Source organism: Artemia sp. Qi Xiang Cuo, chromosome 5 (genome assembly GCF_049724085.1).
Source record: "Artemia sp. Qi Xiang Cuo chromosome 5, ASM4972408v1, whole genome shotgun sequence".
NCBI classification, from domain to species: domain Eukaryota; kingdom Metazoa; phylum Arthropoda; class Branchiopoda; order Anostraca; family Artemiidae; genus Artemia; species Artemia sp. Qi Xiang Cuo.
The window spans coordinates 30,171,800-30,198,867 of NC_142798.1; the positions used below are offsets into that span (position 1 = coordinate 30,171,800).

Here is a 27,068-nt window from a genome sequence, read left to right on the forward strand (position 1 = left end):
AGGATTGAATTTAGATTGGCTTGTGGCAAAACCGAATTATAACGCAAAATTATTATAGAAACACGTATAAAATAAAAATTAGGGTTTAAGTGCTAGACTAATTATCCCCCCTCCAAAAAAAAAAATCCAAAAATGTCCATATCATTTACTGTCTTTGAAATAGCTTGAAGGTCTAGTTCTATATACCTTTTTTATTTTCTGTAAAGCATGAACTCATGACCCTGGGTTCCAGGGGTTGGTCCTGAGGTCAACAACCCTACACTCGACTTCCGGAGCACAAATTAAAGATGTGAAATTATACATTTACATTTGTGATCTATTAACTGATGCAGAAACATGCTTGCGGTAATAATCATAAAGAATATGTACTTTCCCGAATTACACCATACGACTCCATAATTACTTATTTTAAATTTAGCTGGAGCCCCCAGAATGTCAAGGCCTTATTCATATTTAAAAGATTTACTTATTTTTCGGTGATTTTAAGGGCTTAACAACCCTAGTATAAACCTATAATGTTTCATACAAAATATAAATTTTACGGAAGACGTCTATCCCTTTTAACCCTAAATCAGACCGCTCGTGATAATAAATTTGCAGTGCTATGCTATCTAAAATCAAAATTCATTTTCACCTTCTTTCTCGAAGGCTGAATGGCAGTAGCCTGGATCTAGATTTCTATCTTGCTGAGATTACTCATTCGCTTAAAGTAGCCGCCACAACGGTACTACCATCTGAGAAACTTAGGATTGGTACACGGAAAAAGGGCTGGAGCGATGACCCAGAGCTGGAGATACAACTTTTGGTTTAAGACCTGGGCGGATTGTGATCGTCCCAGATCTGGTTTAATTTTTAGGATCCTTAAATCGATTCAAAAAGAGTACCGGAAGCTGAACTGCTCTTCAAGAGATGGCAAGTATCTATTCTGTCTCGTGATATCCGAAATAATCCGCAGCTACTCGGGAGCGAAGTATCAAAGTTCCCTTCATCGTCTTGTTCATGCTCTAACCCTATTGATGTAACTTCCTGGGAAGGACAGTTCTCCTGGTTATTCTCTGATACCCCCCCCCCCCACTGGACAGAACTTTTCGGCCGATTCTCCTTCGTCATTTTTCTTGACTAGATCATAGCCGAAATCTTGTTTCTATCACGACATCGTAAGTTCTTATGCTAATTCGCCTTTTTAAAAAAGGCAAAGATCCTGGTTCTGACGGACTCCATCCTGAAAATTTGATTTATGGTACCGCGAAACTAGTTGAGTATATGGCGTTACTTTTCCAAGCTTGTATTGCGCAGCAATTCGTACCGACTGCACTATGCGAGGGCATCGTGACGTGTGTCCCAAAAAAGAATAAGGACCCTCAATCTTGTGACTCTTATCGTCCGATTACAGTTTGCTCAGTTATTGCAAAATTATTTGAAAAGATTCTTCTTTTGGATATCTCGAATAGGTTTGATCATGGAGATCATCAGTTTGATTTTCGTGAGGGTCTTGGTGTTGGAAATGCACATGCAGTTTTCGTGTCTATTGTGGAGAGGTATGAGACAATGAAAAAAAAATTATATGTTTTTGCAATAGATATTTCCAAAGCATTTGATTTGATCCTGCACTCCAAAGCTATTTTACCACTTTTGAGGAGCAGGGTAAACCCATTCATTTGTGCCTCTCTGTGGCAATGGTATCAAAATTCATCTATACGTGCCCGCGTCGAAAATCTTTATACCAGCCGAATTTCTTTGTGTCCCGGAGCAAAACAGGGTTCATTTTTAATTTCTGAAATATTCAACAACGCTATCCGCTGTACAATCCGCAGAATACCGCATTTTCTTATCGAGTCATCCATTGACGCGAGTCACATTTCCTACGCAGCCGACATTCTTCTGCTGTCTGATAACTTGCAATCACTGCAAGCTGCTGTGAGTAGCTTTTATGCTGGTTTGTTAGACATCAGGCTGTCAGTCGCTTCTGCTAAAACTTAATTTCTCGTTTTTGGTTGTCATCACCCTCCTGATACAAAAATTAAGGTTGGCCCTGACTCAATTTTTGCCACTGCGTCTCTCAAGTACATTGGACTTGCATTCGGGAACTCGATTCGAGCAACACGGGCATTAACAATAAATGTATTGAGAGAGAAGTTGAGAAAAACCCATGGACTTCTTTCTAGAGTGAAAGGCCAATTTGAAAAAAAAAAAAAAAAAAAAAAAAAAAAAAAAAAAAACGTCAAAAACTTCTGTATGTCTTTTCTAATTTTGTAAGTATTTTTTCCGTGTTCCTATTTGGTCTCGTAACAGTTATATCTCCAAACGTTACGGAGTTTTTGAGATGTGTAATAAGATGGATGTATTAGAAGGCAGATTCAGACAGAGATCAGAATCAGTCGTATATTTTCCGTTGGGTTGTATTAATCGTTTGTGAGTCATTGTTAGTGTATATATATATATATATATATATATATATATATATATATATATATATATATATATATATATATATATATATATATATATATATATATATATATATATATATATATATATATATATATATATATATATATATATACACATATATATATACTATATATATATATATATATATATATATATATATATATATATATACTATATATATATATATATATATATATATATATATATATATATATATATATATATATATATATATATATATATATATATATATATATATATAAAATTTAGAAGGTGCGAAGCACCCTCTGAGAAGGGGCAAAATCCAGATTAAAATTAAGGATATACGTGTAACTCAACCCCGCTCACCTCGGCCCCCCTTCAATACAAACCCGTGCAACTCGATCCCGTCTAAGTCAACCCTCATCCAACTCAACCCCTATTTAACCAAACCTAACCTGTTGCATAGGTTGAAATGTATCGGGGTTGAGTTACATGGAAGTTGAACTGAACGAGGGTTGGGTTGTATGAGGGCTGAGTTAAATAGAGGTTGAGTTGAATGGGGTTGAGCTGAATAATAGCTAATTTATCGGGGGTTGAGCAGAGTGGAGGTTGAGCTGAATGAGGATTGAGTTAAATGAGTTGAGTTGGACGGAATCAAATTACAGGGAACTGAAATCAAGCAATCAAATTCAAAATCCCTGGGAACCCCAGAGTTGAGATTTCACCCCTCTCTATCTACAGAAAAAAGCTCCTTTGTATCCAAAAGATTAATTTTGAAGAACTTTTTCCACAAAAGAAGTTTTTCAGAGAAACGTAAAGCGCTACATTAAGCCAAAGAGCAGAAATAAACTTTTGAAGCGTAAAACTACCATAAATCACTAGCAATAAATAAATGAAAATCAGAAGGAACAGAAATTACAATAAATAACGAAGTCAAACTCAGAAGCAACAGAAACTACCACAAAAAGGAGCAAGGCTAACACTCCCCGTGCCTTCTAAAGACCAGAACATAATTTACCCTTTACTGAAAACAAACTTTATTTTGAGCTATGTGTTTTCATTTCTCACAACTCAGAGCATAAAAAAAGAGGAAAAAATCATCATCATAATCAGGATTACTGAAAAGAACAAAATAATGTGCATTGTGAGTTCAACATATACTGAATTTCATTCAAGAGTTTAATATATTTAATATTTCGATGAGTTTGGTTTTCATGACAGTTCAGGGCTAAAAAATATTTTAAATTGTGAAAGTTACTTAAAATAATACTTTCCAGCCTCATTTTTGACATTTTTCCCAAGGAAAAAAAGAAAATAAAATTTATGGTGTTATCCTAATTTATCCTCTAAATAAACAGCACACAATGTGAATAATAAAATTTTGAGGATGACATTATTAGAAACCAAATGAGTTGGCCATCCAATCTGGTCGACAAAGTTTGCTATTACAGCACAGCGCTTGGAATATTTAACGCTGTACAAATTGTTGTTCTTTTATGTCGGATTTTAAATTTGATTTCATTAATAACGTATTCCATAACAGTTCAGGGCTAAGAGTGCTTAGAGCTAATTAAGACTTTTTATAACCGAGATTTAATTTTTTCTATTTTTTTCCAAAAAAAGAAATCATGGGGGGCAATTGCAATTTTCTTTCAGAAAGACAAACACACTGTGAAAGACACTTTTGGGATGTAATTGTAAGTAACTGAACGATTTTATTTGATGTGGTCGATACAGTTTTCCATGGCAACACAGCAAAAAGAGCGTTTAAGTTAAGAGAGCCTTTTTTCTTTTTAATCTGATATCAAGTTTAATTTTGCCAATAACTTTTTCAACGATGATAAGGTCAAAGGGCATTTAAAGTTGGTAAAATGAATTAAAACAACATTTTCTAACCAAGACTCCATTTGTGCTATTTTTCCCCCCAAAAAAATAACCCATTGGGAATAATCATAATTTCCTTTCAGATAGACAAACACACTGTGAACAAAGAGACTTTTGGGATGTAATTGTTAATAACTGAATGAATTTAATCTGATCTGGTTGATAAACTTTTCCATGACAGCACAGTACAAAGAACGTTTAAGTTAAGAGAGCCTCTTTCCTTTGAAATCAGACGTCGGTTTTGATTGGTAAGTTATGTTTTCTACGACAACAAGGTCAAAAAACATTTTCAACTGTTAAAATTTAATTTTAAACAACATTTTATCAGCAAGGCCGCATTTGTGCCTTTTATCGAAAAAAGAGATTCGTAGGGGTTATTCAAATTTATCTTTCAGATAGACCAACACACTGTGAACAAAGAAACTCTGAGAATGTAATCGTAACCAACAAGATGAGAGTGACAAATGACATGAAATTCTTGGCAAAGGAATAATTCTTTCAAAGAGAATTTTAGTGTGAAAAAAAAAAACTAGTCGTCCAAATCCCAAAAAAGATTTAGCTCTTACAAGATGATTTGCAGCGTCCTACTCATAAAGAACTGAAAAGGATCTTTGAAATTAAAAACAATATATCCTAGATAAAATAACACCAATTTAGATTACAAATGGGAGCACAAATCTCCAGCTGTCAAATTTTATTGGTCAAGAAAGGATATGTAATGACTCTTTAGCTGAAAGATTGGTGAAAATAAATTTAGCCGAGAGGAGACAAGAATTGGCGACGAGATGTGACAGCAACAATAATTTCTAATATCACAAAAAATATTGAGACACAAAATTGTTATATACAAAGAAATAAATAAGATAAATTTTAGAGGTTAAGAAGTAAATAGTGGAAAAAATTAAATAGTGAAAGATTATGTAAGAAATTATTAGGTGATAATCCCAGGGATGACCTTCGATCTTGGCTCAACTCGACTCAAACTCAGCCCGGATTCCTGTCAGCTTCTAAACCAAGTTTCTAATCGAAATAATTCCAAGTGGAAATTTTGTTTATGAGGTTTCACCCTATAACTACCGCAAATTAACTTTTGTAAATGGACAAGGACAATTAATCTGTGTCTGTCCTTTACAAAAGACAGCTCTTCAGTCCGTCTCAACATCTTGGGCCCACGATCGAACATCCAGATCAAAGATCTGGATGATCAGAAATTGAGCAATTGTATCATTTCTATGAATATTATATCAAATACGTAGACACCTATTGCGAGAGAGGGCATGGCAACACTTTTGGCTCGGGAAGGGGAGAGGATAAAAAGGGCAAACATGAAAACCATGGGACACATCGAAAAAATCTTGAAATTCTAGGAAGACGGAGCGTGCCGCGAGGTCTCCCTCTGGACCGGCCTCTGTTTCTGATTAATTTAAAGAAACAAAGCTTTCCCAATTGAAGAAAAGAGTAAGGTTGAAATAGAAAACGATTAAAATATATTTTTCGTATCATATTCAACATATATCTATAAAACTTATCTAAAATATACCAACTCATATAAAACTTAGCTAAAATGTACAAACTCATGATATTTTCCCGTATTCAGATATTTTGAAAAACTAGCCCTATACATGATTTTTGTATATCGTATTTAAACAATGGTTTCAAGCGCAGGGAAGCTGTATTTTCAATACAAGTATGGTGCAAAAGTTTTAAGATGGAAGATTTTAAATCTCTGGTCAAGAATTTTTGACCATAGTGAATCTAATGGTCCACATTTCATTTCAGTATGCCACCATTTCCAAGCTATTTTTGGAAATTCCTAAAAATGTTTTCTTGATGAACTCTTACTATTAAAATAGACATGAAAGAGTTATAATTATTCCTGAATCAAAACTAAACGATTTTTTTTTTTTTTGCAGAAACTGTTCTAAATTTTTCAGTTACTGAGGGTACTGGGAGTACGAGTATTCAAGAGGGGGATTTTTAACATCCAATTAAGTGTTTTCAACCATGGATATTTCCCTGCTTATGGTTCAGAGCCTTTCAACTCCAGAAATGACATAAAAAGTCCAATTTTTGGTGACATATGGTATTTTACAACAGCGGTATCAAAACAATTTTATACAAAGCACGTAAACGTAAGAAATAGCTTTCATGTGAGCTCTTAAACAGCTCTCTATGATATTCCAGTACCTCAAATAATAAAAAAGAAGAAAAGAGACATATCAGCGTCTCGAGCTCTTTTCAAAATTCCCCAAAAAATATTTTCGTGATTCACTTTTCTTGTTAATATAAAACATAAATAACAGTTTTTATTCCTGAATGAAATTTAACTTAATTTTTATTTTCGAAAAGCAGTTTTTAGTTTTCAATTACTAAGGGGATTGGGATTTGAAATATTTAACAGGGGGAAATGTAAGCCTCCGGATAAGGGTTTCAACCATGCCGGTTTTTCAGTGATACCCTTGTCATGCTTTGCAGCAAGACACTCCACATATGTCGTCAAAAACAGTCGTTTTTGGCGCCATATGACATTTTATGATGGCCTTAGATATAATACTGCCTATATAAGATTGGACATTTGGATATGGATGGCAGATTGCCAAAGATAGTCCTTCTCGGTCAACTGTCTAGGGACAAACGAAAAATAGATCGTCCTCGAGTGGGGTGGGATGATGACGTAAGGAAATATTTAAAGGAAACGGGAACTTCTTGGGAGTGTGTGAAGAGGGAGGTTTTGAATATATTGGGACGGAGGGGAAACGTACGTAGCTGTGTTGGACTCATGCGGCTTGGTGCTGCAGTGAGTTGTTGTCAATATCGGTAGTTTGGATATAAGCATTAACTTTCAAATAAGCTCTTAAACAGCTCTCTATAATGCCCCAGTGACCCACTAGCACCGTAGAAAAAAAAGTACTAACCAGTGTTAGGCGTATTTTAGCCTAACACAGGCTAAAGTACGATCTTCACAGGTTTTAAAAGGGGTGGGGGGGGGGGGGTAAAAACGCCCGGTGTAGGTTTTCGACCAAAGTGATTCTAAAGGTGTATTTTTGCTTTCAACCAATGACCATCTTCAAGCGGTTTCATACTCTTTTTCAAAATTCACATAAATTTGTTTTTACGATAACCTTTTACTATTAAGACAAATCAAAATAATATTTACAATCCATGATTAAGCTCTAAATAAAAAAATCAAATGCTCCTTTTTTACGCGTTTTTAAACTTTCAGTTACTATGGGGTGTGATTCGCTCTTTACTAGGTTGCAGCTATTGCTGCAACCATGGGTTATGCTGTTCATTTTTTGAAATTAAGGCGCAATGACCAATATTTTTAGGTTCAATCGGAAATTACTAAGACTTGCCTCTCAGCTCTTCAAAAGACTCTCGTAGATAATTCATTTCCTGTAAATCCCAAATTAGCAGATCACATAATAATCGCACACAATTGGATGGCCAAACTTAAACTGGGATCCACTCTAAGCAATAAACTAAGTGTGGACGATCACGGCGGAGACTATATGCCAAGCAAAACACATTCACAAGAGAAATTCACTTTGATTTACGAAGGCGACAGAAATCTATAGAAAACTATGCGGGGAAAAAAGCTTGAAAGGATATGACCATGCTTTCATCACCCTGATTCTGTAATTAATTGTTTTTTTTTTCTTATTTCGTGGATTTTAGTTAAAATTTAGGAATCAAGTTTCTCAGCAGAATCTCTTCACTTGATTTTTGTTGTTAAACACACTTTTCAATTACTTTAGTCGAAGAACAGTTTACAAAAAAAAGAAAAAGTTAATTTCACAATTTCAAATAAAAGAATTTGATTTAACTTGCCTTTACCAGCACTGCTTAGTAATGAGCTTGTATCCTGAGACTGCACTGGCTAAGATGTTCTCATTTTGGTGTATCTATCAAAATTCATTCCATTCTGATACACACATTAGGAATAATAGCTATTCTATTATTAAAAAGAATAATCTGAATCAAGACCGTATCCAGGGGGGGGGGAGGTCAGGCGGTTTGACCCCCCCCCTTAAATGTTTGTCTGACTCGTAAAAACGTAACAAAAATGGACATAAACAAATTTTGTATGCGTTTGTTTATATGTTTTTCTGTAAACTCCCCCCCCCCCAAAAAAAAACAACTTTTTTTTAGTAAAACCCCTTCGAAAAAAAAAATCCTGGGTACGGCATTGACCTGAATTTATAAAAACTCATAAAGAAAGATTTTTTCAGAGGCACAGACGTTCAAAAAAAAAGAAGAAAATCAAGATTTTCCAATAGCAATTACCACATCTCTCGGACCCTTAAAAGATTTTTTAAAATTCTTATTGAATGTAACTTTAATCTTCATCTTTGGCATTTTAGCATAAATAAAATGGAAATGTGTAATATGTGTGTAATATGTGCAGGAAATACATGAAATGTATTCCCCAATGCCCTATTATAGTAATAAATTAAGAGTGATACGTTAATAGCCAGCAAAAACCTTTGTATTAACCAAATGGTGCTAGATATTGTAGGTTATATTAATACTATATATATTTTTTGGCGGTCTCAAAGCACAACTACATCGGCACTTTTGCATACTGTTTCTGGAAAGTAACCTTCCCATCATTAACCGTGAAGATCTTTGCACTAAAAAAAATGCATCAACTCCGATAAAACCAGGCCTATACCACAGAGTAATATACGTACATGGATTCTAACTGCGAAAATTCAAAAGCCATTATGCAATACTATTTGTCAAAATTTATATCCCATCTCATTAAATAAATGATGCTCGATCGATTGGTCCAATTCATTCTCTTATACTTTACTCTGTATCGAGATATTTAGGACTTTTTACAACTCCCCTCCCCCTACCCACATATGTTTTGCATCTCCTTTCCTCATGTACAGAAATAGTTGAATTTTTTGCTTTTTCTATTAATATTGCGCTTATTCTATTTTGTAGACCATACGAAAACTTTCTTTACAAAAATAAATTGTCCGTTAATAATAATTGAAAATCTCCAACGTTCCTTAGTTTCCTCGCCCTCTTATAAAATTCATACCGTATAATATATCACATTTTTAATTACTGCAGCCAAGCTGTACTAATATGAACCTAACAAAATATACGCAGCATACAAGGGGCCGACTATTTTGCACGCCACAGAATTCTATCGATCGTATTGTGGGTGACAGGGGAATCAGAGAAAAGTATAGAGACTTAGCTAATTTTTTCAGCGCCCGGAGTTAATATCAGTTTCGGAACCTCCCCCCTTAACCTAGCCTCTTACTTAGCCTCTATTACTTAACCTACTTATTCAACAACTTAACCTAGCCTCCTTAGGCGAACATCTACAATATTTATTTTTTTCCTATTTGGATTAACTGAGACATGAATCACCACTCCAAGGAGTTGCCAACAACTTGCTAAGTTTTGGCCGATCTCCAAACGTTCTAACAAAACAATATATTTTAAATTGTGTAAATTAAGAGGCCATTTTTAAGAGGATGGGAGCTGGATGATAATCCTGTATCCGCGTGAATTTATGCTTTCGCACTGGATTTGTTCAATGAAGGTATGTTTTTACTTCAATCCTCCTCTAATCCATCTCTTGTTGAATTTGATAAAGACCCTTAGTTCGACTTTGCCTTACGACTAGAGTAGATCTGGATGAACAAATCCACTTTTTGCTGTACAAAAGGTTGTTTCACGAGGATGGGAGGCAAACATGAGTTCAACTCTCATCCTCGTGGTACACCAACCCAAGGGAAATGGTTACTCAAAATTATGTTAGTTATTCAAAGTTACTAACACTACATTACCACGGACTGGCTGACCAAATTTAAGAGATTCAAGACGAAACTGGATTTCCTTATTTCAAAGAAACCAATGCTAGACTATATTACAATCACAGTAGCATTAATGCCAGAGCAACTGGTAATTTTAAAGTAATTATTATAGTTGGTAATACATCTCTTTGTAGGTTTGAATGTATTATTCATTTTTATCTCTGTTCGTTTCAGGTTTTATTTTTTCATTCACAGCACTTCTGTTCTTTTTAATTATGACTCGTTATGTCAGTTTATTTCTGCTTGTGCTAGATTTTAAGACCACACCCGGGCCGTGCCCAGGTTTCTTTTTAGGGGGGGGGGGTTATAAAAGGATTTTTTCCTTTTATATTTTTTCCTTTTATTTTTTTTTGGGGGGGGGGGAAGGGTACAAAAAATTAAAAGGCATCAAAAATTTGTTTAGATTCATTTTTTTTATATTTTCACGAGTTGGACAAACATTTTGGGGGGGGGGGGATTCAAATCCCCATACCCCGCTGAATACAGCCCTGGACCAAACTTTACTTTTTTTTTGAAACATAAATTTTACTTTTCTTTTATTTGTTTAAAAGTTGATTTAAAGGAAATAAAATCTAGCCTTGACTCACAGCACAGTAGCATTAATAGACAAGAGCCAATTAATTCGAGAGCCAATTAAGATCCCAAAAATAAGCGCAGTTTTTCTCGTCTCCTCTTAAGTCTGGATATAACTGTACTGCACATTTTAACCCCAAACTTTTATTACTTTAGTTCTTCTACACTCTTGAATTTCAAATACTCGAAACTTTTCTATGAAAGCTAGTTACACTAATTAAATTCCCAGCCAAGAAGTTCAAAACAAATTAACTGTCAAAGTCATTTGAAATGACAGAAGCCTTCACACAAAATAACACACCGTTTTTCACCCTTGCGCAAATATACAAGAGTGCATCTAGGAATTCAGTCAGGGGGGAGGGGGGGTGGAAGGGGTTGAGTTCAGTCAAAATTTTCAATGTGGCGAGAGCGGCTTTCCGATTTTTTTCAATAGTTTTAGCTACTTTATACAAATTTATTAAGAAAAAACGAATGGAATTTTGGATTAAACATTCTATTTGGCAGTTTTTTGCCATTGATTTTATTGTCATAAATCATTACTTGTACCATTGTAGTATTATTTGTTTGTAGCATTGAGGCAAAAATTATGTGACCGAGGGGGCTTCAGTCCCCATCACCCCCTTCCCAAGGGTATATGCTTGGCACAAGACAGAATTTCCGCATTATTAAAAATTATAATAAGGGAGATGCTGCTCCTCCCTGTATTAACTTCTTATTTTTAGGTTACCAGTTTCAAGTGCCTAACATTTCTCTAGTATACTTTTATTAAATTGCGACATCAAAATTCCAAGAATAGCATGTGATATTAATACTTCTTTCCGTTGTTTCTTACTACACTGACACGGGGGAACAAAAAAACTTGTTTTATGAGGGGGGGGGGCGGCTGTTCATTGTTTAGCACTTTTTTTGGCAATTCCGTTCAGTTCTTGAGAATCTAGAGGGTTTCAATATCTTTAATAATAACATTTTACATTCCCTCGGGGTTTCTAGCTGACGTTGGTATCATAAAAAGTGGTTCCAATACGGCAACATTATGAGTCCAAATTGAGAGACCAGTACAGAAGTCCCCCTCCTATTTGAAATTTCATTTCTCACTGCCCATCATCACTCAATGGCTGAGCAATATATTGATGTGTCAAAAAGGGAAACGGCCATGTTATATCCTACCCAACCGAATAATTATTTTTTTGTTTAATTAGGTAAAGAATAAAAGAAAGATAGAGCTAAGACAGGTAAGCTAATTTTTCTCCCAATGGTGCTGATTACATAGGGAAAAAGGAAGACATTTGCTTTGCTGTTTGCAACCAAACAGCTTATAATACTATAGACATACGGTAATGCTCTTCTCAGTCACCTTCGTGCGTTTTTCCTTTATGGGCAAAATAAGCCATACAGAGCCAATATACTGCAACTACTAAAAACTATTTGCAACAACAACTTTCAAGCTATTTGAAGCTTCACTCTTTACTCCCTCCTATTAAGTGCGAATTTCTTTTAATTTCAGTCTTATAGCCTATTCCCGCCTCAATTGGGAAGGCTTTCTTTTCGATTGCCTCCAGGTAGATTCTAAAACGCAAAATCTTTGGCAATCTATCATCCTTCATCCGTTAAATGTTACCTAAGCCTAACCATCTTAACGTTCCTCTATTATAGCCATAGAAAGAAGAATCGAACCCCACCTTTTATTGTTATAAATATGGTCCGTTAAATGGATGACCAAAAATACCATCAACTATTCAATTGGAAAACATCTGACATATCTTCCTCAATCTTTCGAAGCACTGACGATTCCGAGTCGTAGTTGACCTACTACTACTACTAACAACTCAGTGCAGCATCAATCCGCCTGAGATATACACATATGCACAAGCTCTTTCTCAATCCCAATCTATTCAAAGCTTCACTCTTTACCTCCCGTTTAGCTTATGACCTATTTCCACCCTATTCGGGGATGACCTGCTTCTCGTTTTTCCAGACAGATGACTAAAAAGCGAAATCTTTGGCAATATGTCCTACTTCACCCAAAAAACATAGCCAAATCATCCCAACCATTCTTTAACTATAGCCCTAGAAAGGATTGAATAAAAAATTTCTCAGAGTGTATTGTTTGATAGGCGTTCAGTCAAAAGAGTGTCTAAAACTATCCTTAGGCAGTTCCTTTAGGATACTTGAATCAGCTGCATAGTCAAAGTCGCAGAGCGTTTTACTTTCCTATTTGACAACATGGTCTCCTACAATGTTTGTTGTGTTCTTTAGGATACAGGCCAACAAAAGAATCCACGCAAGTGAAGATAGTACAAAACCCTGATTAACTCTTGATTTCACCCCCAACCAAGTAAAGGGTTCTGACAATTCAAACGCTTCTCAATCATTTATCTTAGAGTGAAAATTTAGTCGACGCATCCTCTCCCCTTTTAAAACCACACTGTACTTTCCTTAAAATTTTTCAAAAGCATCTCTTAGTCTAATGAGTGTCATCATACTAAGGGATTTGCTTCCTACAAAAACGAGTTAATGCCTAATGCCTACGTAATTACCACACTCACTTTCATAACCTCTCTTATAAAGTTACTTAAAGTTCTCATAAAATCATAAAGTAATTCCCATTCTTCAAAAACATAATCTTTAGTAGTTCATCTTTAACTTCGCAACCACCATATTTCAAGAACTTATTTACCATGCTATCAGCAAGTGAAGCCTTAGCATATCCCGATCATTTTAGTGCTGTGTCTGACTTCTCGAAAATAAAACTTCCTTCATTTCGAAATTGTCGGAAAATGTCCTTTCTTTTCTATTCCATTTTTTTCAACTTTATCGCGGTTTAACACATTCTCTAAACGTTCTGCCCATCTCTCTTTGATACTTTGCTTATCCTTAATTGAGGCCCACCCCTAACTTTAACTGTTGCAAGTTCAGACAGACTACTTCCTCTCATTTTCTTAACATGTCAATATAATATCTAACTACACTGCTGTCTTGCTGACTCAACCGGAACCTCGGCAATATTGTCCGTGGTTCCCATTTTATATCTCCTTACTTCAAATTTTATTGTGTTTTCAACTCTGCTTACTCTTTTATCTATCACTAAATAAAAATATCCGGTAGAACCCCTTCTCTCGTCTACTAAGCTCAAATCGTTGTCATTAATATTCCAAGCTGCCTTTTCAACTTTCATCCCTAAGACACACCTGGTACTTCACAGACTATTTGGCTAAAATTATTCCATCGATCTTCTAGATTCTCAAATTTTAGACTCTTCAGTTTCATATTCAACTGTTCTTGGAAAGTTCCTTTCAAATTCTCATCCTTGAGTCTATCAACGTCTTAGCTACCCGAAAGGTAGATACCCTTCCTAGATTTCAGTTTTATGTTGACTCTAGACACTACTAGACAATAATCCTTACTTTTACCATCAATAACAGCAGTCCTATATACCCAAGCATCCTGAATTGATCCTGAAAAGTCTTTCACTTACAAAAATATAACCAATAAGGTGCTTAATACCATCACGTGAGTGTCACGCTTACTTATGGGCTATTTTATGTCTAAATCCTATATTGGTTAGAACTAGATTTAAAAATAAAATTTTAAAATAAAACGCCAGGAAAGAATATCGTCACAGCCTACAAGGAAACTTCAATTGCCAAATAGACTCAGGTACCTTTCCGTTATCATCACTGACAACCTCTTATACAAAACTCTAAAAACTCTATCATATATACCAAACTCTGTAGAGAAGGACCATTTGGTAATTTAAGCTGCAAAAGTGAAACTTGTTTTTTTTTTCTTTCATAAAATTCACGTCAGTGCCAAAAAACCCAGAGCAAGATTAGGAATTCATAGGCAAAATACCTATGTTTGCACTAGTCGGCTATAAAAGCTGTAACATACTCATTATTTGAATATACAGCTTTCTTCTAAGCTTCTTAGTAAAACAAAATCCAATTTCCTGATTTCTTTTCAGTTTCCCTATCATTTGATACGCCTTTGAATACATGTGGGTTATTACAAGTTTTCTACGTCAGTAGGTCACTTTTTTTTTTACAGACTTTCCGCAATGGGATAGTTACTCAGATTGCCTAACTTTCATTTTTTACTTGGCTACGGAGTTAATTTTATGTTACTTAGTTGGACTAGCACACCTGGGCTAAGTGCCCACTGCAAGTACCCCTTTGGTTTCTGGTTGATTGGATTCTGCCAGAATTGAATTGTATATTTATAGACCCATTTAATATGCAAGTGGAAAATGAGAGATGATGTATTATCAAGATGGATTTTGGATGAAAATGACGATTTAATAAATATTGATACAATTTTAGTCAATACTTATCAATATGGATATATAGATTCATGAGTCAATATAACAGCTCACTTTTTTTATCAGTGGATTGACGAACATGTTCAGACTTCGAGTTAGGGAAAGCAGACTTGTTTAAACTACCAACATTCTGCAAGCTGTTCATCTTTCTTTCTATCTCATAACAGAGATTATTTCGGCGGTTAAACTTTGACAAGTTTACTCCAAATTAGATTTAAGCATTGCTGTCTTATTCTACTTGTTCTGTTCAGTAAAAATAAATATATAAAATATTTATATACATTTTGGCATGATGAGATAATGTAACATATCACCATTGTTACACACATTGATTGAAGGGCTCTTTAACACTCTACACTTCTGCAAGCTGATAATCTTTTATTGTATCATTTTCAACTGATTAGATCGATTTATATCAATCAAGGCCGTATCCAGGGAGGGGGGGGGGAGGAGATTTTGACCCCCCCTCTCCCGAAATGTTTTCCCAACTCATAAAATCGTAACAAAAATACATGAAAACAAACTTTTGATGTGCTTTTTTTACCCCCCCCCTCCCTCCGAATAAAAATCCTGGATACAGCCCAGATATCGATGCATCAGACCCAAGTGAAATAGCTTTTGCCATAGATACTTCACCATACAAGTAAAACAGCGAACGCCATCTATACTAGCGACTCTCTTTAGAAATTAGATGCTATGATAAGATCAATTCAATGAATATAATCTACATATTATTCCTGTCTTTGGCAGAATGACTCAAAATAAAACAAAAATTTGCTAAGGCTTACCTGCAATATCTGATTCATTCAGGGAGTTAGAATTTCTAGAAACAGGACACGGCACTGGTCGTAAAATGCTAAAAAAGATAAAAAAAGTGAAATCATGAAAAAAAAAGAAAAAGGAGACTTCTGAACACTCAGCTCAAAATAGAGACAGATTTGCGGGTCATGAATATTTAACTTTAAAACAGATTTCCCCATAATCAGAACGACCGAACTATGGCACTGCGACGCTGCTGCTGAGATAGCCCGTAGAAACCTCAATCTTTGATTATTGGGAATGGATTATCTATATTTAAATAACGGAAAAAATATTAAGATGTACACTGCACTTTACCTCTGTGTTTAGCATTACCCTTGATTTTTAAAGAGGGAGATCGTGGCGATACCCTAAAGCATAGAGCCTTTCAGGAATAGCCTTCCATGTGTGTTTTAAGACGGTTGAAAAATGTTGTATAACACTGACCTATTGCTGAATGCCCAAATATGAAAGTCTAAAAAAAACAAGGATCATAAAATCATAAAAAAACGGGCTAAATGCAATAACACCGTAACAAATGGAGAATATTTCGGACCGATGTTCACTATGTATCTATTTTAAACATCTCTATTTTTTTTGGGGGGGGGGGGGAGGGAGGAGAAGCGGAGTTATTTAACTTATTTTATTCAGTTCCATGGTTTTTGATTCGTGTTTTATTAATCTTAGCTTATAAATCAAATTGTTTTTGCCAACAAGAATTTAGGTCTGCTTCTTGGATTGACTATTCATTATGTTGTATGCTTGATCTAAATAACATATTTCGCAACAACACACCAGGTTTTTCTTGTTGTATTTATATCAGTGGGTTAAGTTTTCCGCCATTTTCGTTTTCCCTTCCATCATTTGGAACTGGCACAGTCCGTGAACAAGGGTCCCAATATTTGTCATTTCTTTTGCTACTACTGGCCTAATCCAATTACTGCGATTTAGAATTCTAACAGTAATTTGGATTTTTCTTAATGGTCATATATATGTTCGTTCCGAGGGTGAACTACAGTCCTACATCATTGACAATTTTTTTTAATTACCTAAAAACAGCCCCCCCCCCCGACAAAAAAGAGAAATTTATTTCAGATATCTCGGGACAAAAGTAGGTCCAAACGAAAGATGGGCATTAACGCGATACGTGCATATTTATCAAAAAACAATTGATAATTGTTAGCCTTTATTTCAGTTCAACGACCAAATTTATGTGTAAAGAAGAGTTACATATTATTATATGCAGAAAAAAAACAAGGTTGTAAAAGTGGCTTTTTTTTACTATTTGGGAGTACATAAGATAATACTTGCGGCCATGGCTCAAAATTAATACTTTTTAATTTTTATTGTTTTTAAAAAGTCTGCTTCACAGCATCAAAAGAATCAAGCACTTCATACACTGAAAGTATTTTACCAAACACTTTCAATACCAAATAGTTTTGGTGTGTGTGTGTGTGTGGGGGGGGGATGGGTTCGGGGGGAGTGTGTTACCGTGGAGGATCTTTCCATGGAGGAATTTTTCATGGGGGAAGATAATTTTTCCATGAAGGGGGCGCCGGATTTCACAGAATTATTTAAAAAACGATCAGAAATTAAAAAAAAAAAAAAAAAAAATATTTTTCAACTGAAAGTAAGGAGCAACATTAAAACTTGAAACAAAAATATATATATATGAAGGGACTGGTCTCCTCGTCAATACCTCGCTCTTCATGATGTAGTTCAAATTTTGTTCCAATTCTTTAAGAATAACTACTGAATAACGAAGGTCATTTAGTTAGAATAGGTTGCTCTTTTGGAAGCACTACAGAATACTGTAGCGTAAAAAGTGAGGTATTGGCTAGGGCGCAACCCTCCTCATATGAATAATAGTTTCTGTTCGTTTTAAGTTTTAATGTTGCTCCTTACTTTCAGTTGAAAAAAGTTGTTTTTTATTTAATTTCTGATCGTTTCTTAAATAATGCGGGGAAATCTGGCGCCCCCCTCATGGAAAAATTATCTTCCCCCATGAAAAATTCCTCTATGGAAAGATCCTCCAAGGTAACACCCTCCCCCCAGCCCCCAACCCCCACCACCAGAAAAAATCTCCCCCTGAAAACGTCTCTATACTTCCCAATAACCAATACTATATGTAAACAATGGGAAAAGTACATAACTTGCAGCCCTTCAAAACAAGCATCTGTGATCTTTCTTCTGGCAAAAAATACAAAATTCCCCATTTTGCGGATAGCAGCTTGAAATCTCTACAACAGGGTTCTCTGATACGCTGAATCTGATGATGTTAATTTCGTTAAGATCCTATGACTTTTAGGTTATGTTCCCCTTTTTTGGAAACAAGGCAAATTTTCTCAGGCTCGTAGCTTTTGATGGGTAAGGCTAAACTTGATGAAACTTATGCATTTAAAATATGCATAAAAATCCGATTCTTTTGATTTATCAATGAGTATCATAATTCCGTTTTTTAGAGTTTGCGTTACTATTGAGCCGGGTTGCTCCTTACTTACAGTTGGTTACCACGAACTGTTTGATACCTGAAGGAGATATCTTCGAAAATCTTCGCAATATTTTCGTGGCGTTTTTCCGAGTCTCTCGATCATGACAATGTCCATTAAATACGTATTTACTACGATCTTTGTTTGTTCCATCCTTTCATAAAAGAAACCATTGACTTATCAATTCTTTTACCCAAAATCTAAATAGTTTTCGATATCCCCTGTATTCTTTTTTTCTATTTACGTTTTTTTCGCTTTATACCATCACCAGGGGCCACTCAACCTTAATTATAAATGTTCTATATATCGATCCTTGTCTGTCAATAACAGAGTCTAGCAGATCCTCCTTGAAAATCTTTATTTCTAGTAAGGAATTTAACAGTCCAATGTAAGATAAAACGTTGACAATACTTGTAAATTAGTATCAATCAACGTTCTTTTTATAAGTAGTATTTCGTCCCAGAAGCCAAATCAGAAAACTGACTTTATAGGCATCTATTATTTCATTTGTCTGATTTTGTGTACTGAATTAAAATTTAATCAACAATTTGCTTCACAGTTCAAGCTAAGGTAATAAATTAAAATATCATCAACACTTTGAATCAGGGGGTCACAGCCAGGGGCGTAGCTCCAGCATTTTTATTGAGGGGGCAAAAAAGTTTCACATCCAGAGAGTCACGGGGCATGGGCTATATAAAAGCTTTTTTTAAATTTTTTGGGGGGGGCAAATGCCCCCCCCCCTTGCCACCCCCAAACGACGCCACTGGGTCACACTAATCATTTTATCAAGGAACGCTTTAGCATCATTTTGAAGGTAAGAAGCGCTTATTTTCTCAAAGAACTAAATGGTTTCGTGGAACTCTCTTTGGGGACCATTGCTTCAGGAAATCTAAAAATCAAGTGCTAATGGGGAGGACAAAATTCGACATCCTTAATTACGTAGGTCATTAATTCGAAAGATCTATTTGAAGAGTCCTCGTAATAAACTGACAAAGTAACTAGTCTGCAGCGTCGTAGAAAATTATATTGAGGTACAAAACTGGTAAAACTGAATTTTCTTGTAACGATTTTTCCGCCAATAATAGATGGGAAATTATATTGAAACAATTCAGCCGGATATCAAAAAGCTTGTATCTACAGTTTTGCAAGTTAAATCTCCAGAAATGTATAATTTTCACACGGAGCTGGTTGGGTTAACTCCTCTTGCCCAAAATTTCAAACTATGACTTTTTAATACCCAACTAATAGCCAACAAGATACTTTTAGGAGCCTCCCTACCACAAAAAAACTAAACGAAGCAGGGTTCATACAAGGACAAAGTTCAGTAGCCTTAGAATTCCTCACAAAAGTGGCTCTTTCTACTGGAGATGTACAAAAACACAAACTAATAGTATGATTAAAAAGGCAAAAGATGTACCTCAATAGGCACATTCTGAGCGTAATGAGCACTGTAATTCAGAAAAACAGATTTTAGTAGCAATACGACAAAGAATATATGGGTTAAGTTTATGCTTTATCAATCTCAGGAACTATGAACACAAAAACTACTATAACTGTGCAAAGCCTAAAAGACACATTTTTAGGAAAAAAACATTTCCATAAAAAAAGTTTTTAGGACTAAAAGGATAAATAATGCCTGATTAAATTTTATAGATTATAAGTGAAAGCGAAGCAATACTATTCCGGTGCTCTCTTAAAACTCATACATGTTTTTTATCTAAAAGTAAATATGATTTTTTTGAAAGAAAATAGGTTTAATGAATTTTTAATCCCAAAAAAAGTTCATTACTATTAGGATAAAGAATACCTGATTAAAGTTAGCATTTTATCAGTCTTGGGTGTGTATGAACACGTAACCGAATATAATCTTGCAAAAGATGAAAGATAGATCTCAATAGACATGTTCTCATGGAAACAAAAATTTGAATTAAAAAAAAAAAAATTTGGTGCCACAAAGATAAAGAATACCTGATATAATTTTACACATTATAAATCAAGGTATGTAAACACACAAAAGACTACAATCTTGCAGAACGTGAAAGATGGATCTCAATATACATGTTCTCTGGGCAATACGCATTATAATTCGAAATGAAAAAAGGTTTTGGCGCCAAAAGAAGTCCTGATGTAATTTAAAGGCTATGTATCAAAGTGAAGCCTTATATTCAGCTACTCTCAGTAATGTTTATAGATTTTTTTTATTCAAATCCAAAAGAAAAGACTTGGATTTTTTTTTTTTTTTTTGTGGCTCTCCTCAATATATATGATACTTATAAACTTCTGGTGAAAAACGGGCATAACTGTGATGTTAAACAATAATTCAAGAGATCAAAGCAGAGTGACCTAAGCCTCAACATCCAGTTTCAAAAGCCCCGTTGGCTTCACGCAAATAGTTTAGCTACCTCACTGCCTTTCTATTTAAAAAAAAAAAAAAAATGAAAAGAAACAAAAAAGTGCATTGAATAAAACAGTACAAATTAATACAAATATAATACGAACGTTTCCATTTTACATCTGATAGTTTTTTTTATAGAAGGAAGACAAAATAATATAAAAAAAGGCATAATTTTAAAAATACAAAAACAAAAAGCAAATTATGAGTGTTGTTTTATGTTTTTTTCCCTGTTGAGAATGATATATTACTTTCCTCTGTATAGTTTTTGTTCTCTTTGTAAAAATTTTCCAAATCCCAAACCAAAACATTCAGATTAGAGGTGTATTCGTCATTAAAAATGTTACCCAGTCTTTACCCTTTTGTCAATTGTTTTGAAAGAACTCTAGTATGTGGCAATAAATATTTTAATGAAGGCATACCGGATAGAGAAAATATATCATAGGCCATATTTCATAAGTCATTTCTAGGGTATGCAAAGTAAAGGCGATGTTAAATTTACATCACTACTAACAACATGCGCGCGCTATCTAGAAATACTATAGGAGCATATCCAGATGGCAGTTAGAGCATCTTTTTTCGATGAAATGACTATGAGAAAAGAATAGACTCCTTACTTTAAGAATAAGAAGAGGAAAATTTCTGAAATTCGACTTTTGACGACAACGCACAAAATTGAATACACTAACTTTAGTAAGTTCTATTTTGACAATTATTTTTTTCTTTCTCAACAGTAGAAAGGCAGTGTGGTCTTCACGAATGTATCTATTGACTCAAATTTGAAGAGCACAAATTCAGAATATATCTTCAAAGCTTAACAAGGTCTTACGCCCAGTCTCAGTCAAACGGCACCTCTGTAGGTTAGACACTATGCTATAATTGATTAAAATCAAATGGTAAATAGCAATGCTTTCTTTCCAAAAAGAGACTATTTCAGGCTTGAAACATTCTTTTCTTTTTTAAATGACTAAGAATAAAGATTGTCTTGACTACAAATACAAAACAAAAAAGAAAGAACAAAAAAGGGGATCCATCCTGCCAAGTCATCCTGAATAGTCTCTTTATAAACTGAGACTGTTGACACTAATTTTATACGCCGGAAGTTAATGCAGTTCCCATCACTGACCATTATAAACAAAAACCAAGCGGCAAATAATAAAGAAAAAAAATCAAGTTCTTCAAATCAAAGAAGAGATCGTCCATATTTTGCACTCAGAAAGAGGAAATAATACAAAGGGGAGTCCAAAAGACAATTTCTATTAATTATGATTAATTAGTTATTATTATTTGTGTTCTAAAATACCCTATACATTTTGTTGTCAATTCTTTGTACTAAAAGTGCTGAAAGAACTAAGTCGTATGAAATACCCCCTACCTAATATTCTTAACATATGATGAAAATTGGGAATACTATTGGAATTGATTTTGAATTGAAGTTATCAAGTATTTTGCAGTAGGTTGCATCAAGACATGGCTAATTGTAGAAAGAGAAAAGTCAAGACAGATAGTCCAAGTAATTGAGAGGCAAATGTTTAAATCGCTGCAGCACTGGTAAAAGGCGTGCCTGCCAAGAGTCTCAGGCATGTTGACCAGGAAGTTAAAATTGTCATAGGATCGTTAGATTGCCTGGAACGGTTACCCCCCCCCCCCGACTGTGCAAATATAAAGGTCAAATTTTATTGTAAAAAAAAAATCGACAAAAAAACGATTATACTTAGGTTCTACTTAGATGAAGAACATTAGGTAGGGGGTATTTCATAAAGTATATCATAAATGTTACCATATATTGCTTTTTATTGAATTTGCAAGCATGAGAAATCTTCAACTATAAACGATTGGAAATAATGAATTGTAATTAACGTTAATTGACTTCTGGAATATGCCCATAGATTATTTTAAGATATTTTGCTGGATATTCTTAACTAGCAATTTTTAATAAGGAACATTTATATTACATTAAGTTAATCAGTTGTAATCTAAGGAAAAAGTAACACAGAGTAGACATAATCCCTATCCCTATGATCCCGAATAATGACACTACTTCCTTATCAGACAATAGTATTAGCATAAAATATGGTTGCAGGTGCGACTTCGGGAAGGTTAAAATCTGAGAACCCTAGAAAACTTCGTAAGTACTACTGTACGTACTGTTTTCGTAAAAAAAACAGTAAGTGCTAAACTGCATACAAGTTCTAAAGGGATGTGTCCACTTCTTTATTAGAAATAAATGTTGGTAATTAAAATGGTTACAGGGTGAACACAAGCAAAAGTTCAACAGAAACCGAGAAAAAAAAAACAGCTTCTAAAATCATTAAACCCTACTCTTCTTTTTCTTTTTGTTTTTTTCTGCTAGTTCATGCTTTCTAAAACAGAATTTTGGTAAATAGCACAGTCTGACCTTGAAAAAGTTGAGCAGAGTATTCCCCGAAACCAGAGTGTAAACTCTAGTGTGGTTTATATTGAAATCTGATCAAACTTTCCAGTATACAATTTTATGAGACTTAAACATTGGGCCCAGTATGAAAACGAAAGTCTTTCTAAATACAATACACATACTTTTTTTTGCACGTAACGAATTCAGCTCCGAAAATCTCTCTCCCCCCCCCCCCTAGAGAAAAAACGTATAAAAGTTTATTATTTTGTATTATTCCCAGGATATATGATGTTTTTCGAGTAAAGTACTTTTTTTCAGCCCCCTCCTCCATCTGAGAAAATTTTTGCAAGTTAAAATTTTTCTTCTTCTGAGAAATTTATTGGGACAGCCTTATAAAGAGTAGGCATTACAGAAGTTTATGGATATTTTTTAATCAAACTGCCTTTCTCTTTATAATCAAAATGAAAACTTTTTAGTGTATTGGGTTAGTGTTTTGTTCTCACCTTTTTGATAGCTTTCTAGTATGTGTTAAATGCTTAATCCAGTATATATATTTTGCCATTTTATCTGTTTATGAAGGCGTGATGTGGAGCCAAAATATTCAGACTTACGCTACTAATTTTTTTTTCTTACGTTAAGTGTCTTATTTAAAAGTTTTACCCGTTATTATATTTTTTTTTTCATTTTAGTTACATGTTTTTGGAAAGGAAAAGAGGCTCTGATGTATTTTTGGAAAGCAAAACAGAAGTAAAACTAATATAAGTTCAACACTGTGTCATTTTGGTCTATTTAAAACACCCACGCTTTTATTTTTAGTCTTCATTAGTGCTTTCAAGTCTTTCTTATTTTGCAATAATTACGGACTTTTAGGAATTTTCAGAACTCTCAATTTTTTTTTAATTTTATCGTCTAGGAAACTGCTGACCATTCTGATGTAGTTCAATACTAAAGCCTATAACGAATGAAAAAAGGCAAAGGAAGAGTCGAAATCTACTAATGCAAAAGCAAGAAAAAGAAGAATAAAAATATGAAACATAAAAATAAAAACTTACGAGGAATGTCATGAACAAGTGGCGAGCCACAAAGTGTGCTCATTTTATTAAATAGCTTCATCCTATAAAAAACCCATATTTGTTATTTCTAGAATTTCAGAAAAATGTAGCAAAGCGGTAGCAAGCTATTTCCTGAGCGTACAAATACATCAAACTGAATAAAAGGGTTGTATCAGTGGCGGTTCTGGCCTCTCTTGCGCCCAAGGCAAAAATTTTATTAGCGCCCCTCTCCCTGTCTCCCTTAAAGTTTCAGGCTAAATTTAAAGATTCTTTTTATTTATTAAAAAAAAATTACTTACTAAAAAAAATTTTCATTCGTTTAAATGTGACTTTTCTTACTTTATGTGGGAGAAGATATGGAGAAAATAAAAATTTCGGATTCAATTTACAATTACGTAACGTTAGATTCGGATTCAATTACGTTGCCCCCCCCCCCCCACAAAATATGAAAACGAAAGCCTGTGATTCAAGTCATTAGTAAAAATTACTGCACAATTTTCGAGTAAAACAAATTACTGCAAATATTTTCATATCTTTTATCATAGGCAGCGCGCTAGCGCTGCCTAAGTAAAGTACGACGTGGGCACAATGTGTTTTTGGTTTTTTCTCCATACCCGGGTACTTCGTATCGAAGGAGTTGTCGTAGAAACTTCGAAAAGGGCTCATTCGATTGGAAATTAGAGTGGCTAGTGCCCTTTTTAAAGTCGAAAGTGATTGGAGGACAAATAGCCCCCCCCCCACGCCCGTCATTCCCCCAAACACATCCAATCAGAATTTTGAGGTAGCCATTTTGTTTAGCGTAGTTGATTTCCGGATAGAAAATATCTTTTTGAGGAGGACACTTTCCCACAACCCTCGGGGCAAGGGTTTTAAGTTATGCCCTGGGGGCATTTAAGGTTTTTTTTAGAAGGTGTTGTCGTAGAAACTTCAAAAAAGGCTCATTCTATTTAAAATTCAAAGGGCTAGTGCCCTTTTTAATCGTCGAAATTAATTGGAGGGTAACTAGCCCCCCCCCCCCACGCCCATCGTTCCCCCAAACAAATCAACTCAAAATTTTCAGATAGCCATTTTGGTCAGCGTAGTTGATTTCGAGATAGAAAATCTGTTTTTGAGGAGGACACTCCCCCACAACCCTCGGGGCAAGGGTTTTAAGTTTTGCCCTGAGGGGCATATAAGGTTTTTATACAAGGCGTTGTCGTAGAAAATTCAAAAAAGCCTCATTCGATTGGAAATTCAATTACTTTTAATAGTCGGAAGTAATTGGAGTGCAACTAACACACCTTCCACGCCTACCTTTTCATCAAACACATCCAATAAAAATTTTGAGATGGCCATTTTGTTCAACGTAGTTTTAAGCTCTGGAAATTAGGTATTTGAGGATGACAACCCCCTCACAGCCCTCAGGACAAGGGTTGTAAGTTATGCCCTGGGGGCATATAAAGTTTTTATAGAACGCGTTGTCGCAGAAACTTCAAAAAGGGCTTATTCGATTAGAAGTTGCAATGGCTTGTGCCCTTTTTAATAGTTGAAAGTAATTAGAAGGCAACTAACACCCCTTCCACGCCTACAATTTCCCCAAACACATCCAATCAAAAATTTTAGATAGCCATTTTTTTCCACGCAGTTAAAGTTCCGGAAATTATACCTTTGAGCAGGACACTCCCCCCACAGTCTTCAGAGCAAGGGTTATAAGTTGCACCCTGGGGGCACATAAGTTTTATTGAAATCTTTGTCGTAGAAACTTGAAAAAGGGCTCATTCGATTGGAAATTCAAAGGTCTAGTGCCCCTTTTAATAGTCGAAAGTGATTTGAGGGCAACTAGCCCCCCTCTCTCGCCCATCATTCCCCCAAAAACATCCAATCAAAATTTTGAGATAGCCATTTTGTTCAACGTAGTTGATTTCGAGATAGAAAATATGTTTTTGAGGAGGACACTCCCTCACAACTCTCTGGGCAAGGGTTTTAAGTTATGCCCTGGGGGCATATAAGGTTTTCATAGAAGGCTTTGTCGTAGAAACTTAAAAACAGGCTCATTCGATTATAAATTCGAAGGGCTAGTACCCTTTTTAATAGTCGAAAGTAATTGGGGGCAACTAGCTCCCCCCACGCCCATCATTCTCCCAAACACATCCAATCAAAATTTTGAGATAGCCATTTTGTTCAGCGTAGCTGATTTCCGGATAGAAAATATGTTTTTGAGGAGGACACTCCCCCAAAACCCTCAGGGCAAGAGTTTTAAGTTAACCCTGGAGGCATATAAGGTTTTTATAGAAGGCGTTGTCATTGAAACTTCAAAAAAAGTTCATTGGATTGGAAATTCAAAGGGCTAGCGCCCTTTTTAATAGTCGAAAGTGATTGGAGGGCAACTAGCCCCCCTCCCCACGCCCATAATTTCTCCAAACTCATCCAATAAAAATTTTGAGATAACTATTTTGTTGAGCGTAGTTGATTTCCAGATAGAAAATATGTTTTTGAGGAGGACACCCCCCAGAGCCATCAGGGCAAGGGTTTTAATTTATGCCCTGGGGGCATATAAGGTTAAAAAACGAAAAGATGTAAAGTGTTTTTTTTCCTTGAACAGACTATGTCAATATCAAACGAACAGAAATTAATTAAAAAAACTTTTTCCACAAAATAGGTTTTTCACAGAAAAGTAAAGAACTCCATTAAACAATAAATGAGCTAAAATAAAATCAAATAATCTATCAAGCGTGGAACTACCACAAATCAGCATCGATAAATAAATGAAACCCAAAACGAACAGAAATTACAATAAATAACCGAGTCAAACTCAAAACGAGCAGAAAATAACATAAGTTGGGCGCAAAACCCCTATGCCTTCCCAAGGCCAGAACAAAATTTGCACTTTACTGAAAAAATACAAATGAATGTGCATTGTCAGTTACTGATATTTA

The 27,068-nt window shown here is 35.0% G+C and overlaps 1 protein-coding gene across 2 annotated transcripts in view; it reads right to left on the reverse strand.

Annotated features, from left to right (window-relative positions):
* Positions 1–27,068, reverse strand: part of trio (trio Rho guanine nucleotide exchange factor) — a 456,894-nt gene that overhangs the window by 149,611 nt on the left and 280,215 nt on the right. For both annotated transcript variants that reach the window (XM_089089484.1, XM_089089483.1), the window contains one exon: positions 15,837–15,904. In XM_089089484.1, the coding sequence (XP_088945610.1) occupies positions 15,837–15,904 (68 nt within the window). The remainder of the gene's footprint in view (positions 1–15,836; positions 15,905–27,068) is intronic.